The sequence below is a fragment of the Equus asinus genome, chromosome 28, assembly GCF_041296235.1.
Source record: "Equus asinus isolate D_3611 breed Donkey chromosome 28, EquAss-T2T_v2, whole genome shotgun sequence".
Lineage (NCBI taxonomy): Eukaryota > Metazoa > Chordata > Mammalia > Perissodactyla > Equidae > Equus > Equus asinus.
In genome coordinates, this window is record NC_091817.1 from 49,967,945 (window position 1) to 49,974,643 (window position 6,699).

The 6,699-nt window shown below is 62.9% G+C and overlaps 1 protein-coding gene across 1 annotated transcript; it reads right to left on the minus strand.

The window, feature by feature from the left end:
* Positions 1-1,099: 1,099 nt before the first annotated feature.
* On the minus strand, positions 1,100-5,299 carry LOC106828196 (thyrotropin-releasing hormone receptor-like). Its single transcript, XM_014836460.3, has 3 exons — positions 4,923-5,299; positions 3,427-3,853; positions 1,100-1,471 (listed from the first exon to the last, which is right to left on the minus strand). Exons 1-3 carry the CDS (start codon positions 5,297-5,299, stop codon positions 1,100-1,102), a joined length of 1,176 nt encoding a protein of 391 aa, XP_014691946.3.
* Between the last annotated feature and the right edge of the window lie 1,400 nt (positions 5,300-6,699).

A 6,699-nucleotide genomic window follows, 5' to 3' on the forward strand; every position in this document is an offset into this window, starting at 1 on the left:
CCCACTTCTTCTGCCCTACACAGGCCATCCCACTCGGGCCACCTCGGAGACACGCACCCACCTCCCAGACAAGCCTCCAAGGGAATCTAAGGTCAGTGAACGTCCCCGGGGCCGAGAGGAAAACCCGCCCGAAGGAAGAGGGCTAGGGTCGGGGTCCTGCCTAGCTCTGAGGTCACCACAGGGGAATAGGTGACATGTCCGGATGTCTCTGGCCTCAGTTTCTCGTCCATAAGACGGGGACAGTTGGAAGTCCCGCTCGACAGGGCCGTTGCTTGGGTAGAGTGAGGGAGGCCTGTGGCTGGCTTGGCCCAGGGTGCGGAGCCCCACGTCATCCAAGGACCGTCCCACCGGCAGCCCAGGGGCAATTCTGCCTCCTCTGGCTCCTCACTCACCTCAGTCCCTCCCAGCCCCTGCTCGGCACGTTGGCCTGTGACAGGGACATGGCGATGGGACAGGGAAGGGGCCAGCCCTGCTGACACCTCCGGGTGGATGTGCTTTTTAGGCTGGGGCGCTGGGGTGTTGGGGCGGCCTGGGGCGGGGGCCCTGCTGCCCCATGGAGTGGCCCTGGGTGTAGCCTGGAGCATCTCTGGGTGTCCGTGGTGGAAGCTAGGTACCTTCCAGGGTGGCACCAGGTGGCACGGTCCACACTGGAATCCATGAGTGCAGACTCTCCCCACTGCTTGCCTGAGCGACAGATGTTAATGGAGACTGGAAGCATGTCCCTTTCATGCCTCAAGACTTTTTCCCTGAAAAAGATACTTAAAATGCTAATAACAGATGGACGGTCGTAATTTGACACGGATGAAGGCTGAGGGCCTCTCTGCTTCTTCCTGTTTCTCGCCTCCCCCAGCTCTGGAGGAGGCGAGAGAGCTACCCAAACAGAGTCCAGGCTTGAGCTCCAACCTCCTGAGCCAGGACTCACTAATGTCCTAGTTGACGAGGAGGGAAGCCAGTGGGGACCCGGCCACTAAGAGCCACTGGCAAAAGGGGTGCCTGCCCCTCTGTGGCCCTGCCAGCCACCAGTGGCCGGAGCAGACGCCTGCAGGCCCCAGCAGGCAAGCAAACCAAGGGAGTGGAGACAGAGGTGGCGGAGGGCGGCTCAGACAGCGCTGAAACAAGGCTCCTGCTGCGGCGGTGGGGGCCCGGCCGCCTTGCCCCTGCCGGGCTGCGTCGTCTGGGGGGTCTCCCGGACCACGCTGTGGCTGGTAGAGGTGAGGTGGGCCGAGGGCCTCTGCCGCTCCTCCGCCCCACACCGGCACAGCCTCCAGAAGGCTGCCCGGAACTTCCGGGACATGAGGCTGTAGACGACAGGGTTGATGGCGCTGTTGGCGTAGACGCAGGTGCGGCAGAACAGGAGGACCCAGGGGTCCAGGACAGGCCGGGCCACGAAGGAGTTGAGCAGCACAAGCGTGCGGTAGGGCAGCCACAGGACGGCGAAGAGCAGCGCGACCACCACCAGCATCTTGGTGACCTGCGGGCAGAGGGGGCAGGAGGGAGGCCACGGAGCCGGCACGCCGCGGGCTGGTGGCCGAGCAAATGCCACAGGAAGGTGAGCCGCGGCTCCTGCCCCGGGAAGTGTTTGCTGAGTGAGTGATGAGGATGTCACCAGAATCATGAGCTTCTCTGCATGTCTGCTGGGCACTGCGCTAACCCAGCGCCGACGCTCCAAGCTGTGCAGTTGACAAGCCTGTGGAACATTCCAGGGCGTGAGCAGCCCCTGCCCTGAGACCCCCAAGGGCACCTGCACCCCAGACCTCTCAGACTGGACGCCTGGAGCCGGGTGCAGGAACCACGAAGCAGCAGGGAGGCCCAGGACGACACTGTGGTGGTGGTTGAAGCTCCGCTGTCCCTCCGGACGGGGCTGCCATCGTCTCCCTTCGTGGACGAGGACGCAGAGGCACAGAGAACGGAGGGGTCGCACAGCGCCCGCCAGTGCACCAGCTTCTCCCGCAGCCATCTGCGCTCTCCGCTGTCTCGATGGCCCCTTCCAGCTCGGGTCATGTCGCTCTGGTTGGGACCACCCCCACCTGCACCCCATTCTGCTCTTTCAGCCCAGGAGTGAGTCACCAGACCCAGAAAGACAATCCTGTCCGGGGGGCAGAGAAATGAAGACCTGTCCCTGTGCCCCCCCCAAGGACTGTCTGCAGGGACCAAGGCTTCTCTGTGAGGGAGGGGGTCAGTAGGAAGGGGAGGGACACGTGTCCTGGCCACCTCAGCAGGGTGGCCACCAACCTGACCCAGGCAGGAAGCTTCCTGGGGACCCCAGAGCTGAGGGGTAGTCTCAGGGCTCCCCTCATCTGCTCCGGTCCCTGCCCCTCCCTGCTGCAGCCTTCAGGGTGCTGAGGTAGCCAGTGAGAGTGTGGGTGCGAAACAGGCCTAATCAGATCCCAGCTCCCCACTCCTGGCTGTGGGACCCTGGGGAGACAGCCTAACCTCTCTGAGCCTCCCTTTCCCACTTGGAGCATCAGGATAATAGCAGTCTCCTTCCCGAATTGTGGTGAGGAGGGTGCACCTGTGAAGTCATCACTCTCCTTTTCCCCAGGAAGGGCGACCATCTGTGTGCCCAGAGCTCCGTGCCTGGGGCAATGCTGCCCCCACGAGTGTGAACACAGAGAGTGCCACACTGCCCGCCCGGCTCTGCCCTCTCTCCCTGTCTCTCTCCTTCTCTCTCTGTCTCTGTCTCTCTCTCCCTGTCTCTCTCTGTCTCTGTCTCCCTGTCTGTCTCCCTCTCTCCCTCCACCTCATCCCCGTTGCTCACGCACGGCTGCCCTCTCTGTTCAGCTCTCTCTCTGCCTCAGTCTCCCCGAGGGCCCACCAAGGTCAGCCTCAGGAGTCTGGGCATGCCTGTCTCCTGCTCCGTACCGGTGGGGACCCTGCTGACACCTGACACCAATGCTGTCCCTCCTCCGGGGGCCCCCGCGATTTGCCCGCCCCCTCCCGGCAGAGCCAAGTGCATCTAGCCCCCAAGGCCCAGGTCCCACCACGGCTCCGTGCCCATCCTGAGGCACCAGGCTCCTGCGCCCAGACCTCAGCCTGCCGGCTCCCCTCTCTGGAAGCCTTTCCCAGAAGCCAGCTGCAGACTGCATTCAGTTATCACCGCAGCAAGGCCTTCCAGAACATTCCTTCTGCACCCCCTCTCCCTCCCAGCTTCCTTTCTCTCTTCCCTTCCTCTGACAGAGGATCGCACTTGTCCTGCTCAAGCCCTGGGGGCAGGGTGTTTGCCGTGTCGTGTCCTCCGAGGCCCGGCACCTGGAATGGGCACACGGGAGGGACTCAGCGGACACTCGTTGGATGGACGACGAGTGCGGAGCTCGCATCCTCTCCCAGCCCATTTATGCCTCTGCCGCATCTCTGGCCTCTGCCCGCTGACCCCCCTCCATCTCCCTACCTGCCCCCCGCACCCGACCCCCAGGATACCTCACCCACCTGCTTCCGGGAGGACGGGAAGCCTCTAGATGTGGGGCAGCTGCCCCCCGTACCTCCGCCTGGCCCGCGGGGCTGCCTCTCCGCAGTTCCTGCCCCCTGCCAGGTGTTGCTGCCCCAGCGGTGGGGCGGGTGGGGCAGGGAGCTGCGGAGCAGCATTCTCCCAATGAGCCCGTAGAGGACCGTGGCCGCCAGCAGCGGTGTGACGAAGAAGACGGCAAAGTCCAGCAGGTAGATGGGCAGGTAGAGGCTGCGGGACACCTTGTAGCCGCACTCCAGGCCCCTGCCCTCGCTGACGCTGAGGTCCACCAGGAAGAACCAGGCCAGGCAGTAGACGGACGTGACCCCCCACACGGCCGCGATGATCCGCTTGGCCCGGGCCACGGTGCACACGGTCTGCGCACGCATCGGGTGGCAGATGGCGATGTACCTGCAGGCCACGCGGCGGCCCTGTTGACCCTGAGGGCAGGGTCTCCGGACCCACCCACCCCGAGTGATTGGACCAAAGCAAGGACACCTGCCCCAGCTCGGCCAGTCAGATCCCCCATCTGGGGAGACTGGCCTGGGGACCCCATGGTTGACCTCGTCCTCTCATAGGAGAACTCAAAGGCCGTGAAGATTTGGGTAGCAAGGCGGTTTTGAGGCAGCCACCAGGGCTGGCAGAGCAAAGGGAGCCGGTGGTGAGAGGGGAGGGCGGTAGGCAGGTGGGAACATGCAGACTCTCCAGGACAAGTCCCCTGAGGCCCACCAGGCTCCACTGTGTCTGCTGCGGGCCCAGAGACCCTGTGCCCTTTCAAAGACCTTTGACCTCGCGCAAGTCTCCGTGGGTTTTCTGTTGCGCACCTCCAAAGGTTGCTGACTGAGTCAGCCGACATCGTGCACCCCCCACAGCTGGGCTCACAGTCTAAACCTGGGCTCCCCCCACCACGCAGTGCCTAGACCCAGGTGGATGTGGGAGATGGAGGCCACTGGACCCCCGGCGGGCACAGCCAGGGACAGCCAGGACCAGGCCAGTGTTTGGACGTCAGGAGGCCTCAGTAGGTCCCTATTCTGCATGGCCTGGACGCGCCACCTAGCCTCTGGGCCACCACTCCCAAGGCCACGCATCCAGGAAGTGGCAGAGCTGGGTTTGAACCCAGTCAGTTGGCTTCCAAGTCCACATGCTCAACCACTAGGCTAGACTGCCTGTTGGGTGTTAAAACCAGAGCTGGAAGAGACCCAAGGGATTGCCCAGTCCAAATGCCCACTTTCCGGTTGGGGAAACTGAGGCCCAGACAAATGCTGGCATTTTCTAGCAAGTTAGCAGCAGAGTTGAGATGAGAACTCCACTTCCTGGCCAGGTTCTGCCAGGTTCCCACCCCAGCCCCACTCTCTGTAAGTGGGGAACAGAAATTCCCGCTCAGCCAGGCCTCAGTTTACCAAGGATCCTGTCCAGGAAGTCCTGGCTGCATCGCTTGGTGGTGAGAAACAGCACGCAGGCGAGGGCTGGGCCTACCTACCTCTCCACGGTGAACACCAGGATGGAGCAGGAGGAGGCGTTGATGCCCAGATACTGCAAGTAGGTGATGCCCAGGCAGCCAGCGTACCCGTAGACCCACTGCCCGGCCAAGCTGTCAGAGACGTTGGGCAGCCCTGCAGCCACCAGTACGGTGAGGTCAGCCAGGGCCAAGCTGACCAGGTAGCAGTTGGTGGGCGTGCGCATGTCCCGCATGGTCAGCACCACCAGGACCACCATGGCATTGCCCACAATGCCCACCACGCACACCAGGAGCACCAGGAAGACCGCAACCATCTTGTATTCAATCGGGTACAGGACAGCATCACCATGCGCCAGTGACACGTTGCTGGGGTTGTCCAGCTTGCTCCCGTTTTCCATGGTGGCTGACCAGGCTCTGGAGGAGGTGAAAAGAGGGAGCTCCAGGAGGTGTCCGCCTCCATGGGGCTAGGTTCACCCAGCTGCACGGTCTGTGAACACCTGCACCTCCCTCGAGCCAGGCCCCCAGGGACGCGCGGGGACCCCAGGCCTGCAGAGCGACTCCGCTTGGCCAGGCGAGGAGATGGGACAGGGCGTGCACGTTCTAGTCTCTGCCATTAATGGTATCAGCAAGTCCCTCTGCTGCAAACTCAGCTTCCCTAAGCATGAATACAGGTTACCATCGTCCCGAACGTGAGACAGAGGGGAGGGCTAACGAGCTGAAATGCGCGTCAAGGCCCCTTGCCATTTGGGCGGCCAGCTGCCCCTTGTCATTTGGAAGTCACATGGCCTCTCTGAGCTTGGTGAGCGCACTGTGAGGTGGGGAGAACAGAGCCCCCCCTGCTCCGCAGCAGGGTGGTAAGAATCTTGAAAAATGGTGAGGCACGGAAAGTTCCAGGCCTGGAGCCTGGGGATGTTCAAAGTCTGGTATTTAATAGCAATATTAAGGCTTTGATCTCCCTGAGTCTCAGCTTCCCCATCTGTCAGTGGGGACAAGAGCAGGAGCCCCCCGGGTGCTATGGGGAGTGAACCGACAGACACGCCAGGCCTTGCTGGACGCCCGTCTCGGTTTCCCAGGAGCAGAGCCGGAGCCCATGGCCACCTCCTGCCCAGAGACCCCAGGCTGGGCCAGGTCAGACTCTTGCTCCATCCCACTCTGGAAACAGCCCCGATGTCAGCCAGCCCCCCCACCTGTCATCCCTCAGAGGTGCCCCCCACACTTCTTCTCTCCCTTCTCATGCTCCTGGGATGACGGCAAAAGGGGGTTTATTATGAGCTGATCAAGCCACTGAGTCATCTGCTCGATGAGTGGAGTCAAAGCTGGGACGGGGCAGACACGCGAGGGCACGGGATGCACACGTGCACACCACACACACACACAAGACACAGCACACAATACACACACACACACCTCTACCCTTTAACCCTGTTAGCGTCGCTGGCCTGAAGGGCCACATGTCAGCTCTCCTCAGAGCCCCAGCTGGTCCCCGGCAGCCCCGCCCTGTGCCCCCATTAGCCAGGCTGACTCCACACAACCTAGAGCGGGCGGCAGGATGCCCCTCTGTGCCGATGAAGCTGAGGCTGACGACCACCCACAGCCGGTCACTGGGCAGGGTGCTCAGCCCACTCCTGCGCATCCTGAGCGGCCAGTGGCCCCCCAGCCTCCACTGCAGCCCCCGCGGGGTGGGAACCAGGGCGCAGAATTGGGGCAGGGCTGGGAAAGAAGTGGTGGTCCCCAGGACGCTGCCCAGGCACCTGCACACATGCATATGTAGGCAACAGACGCACAACACACCTGCACA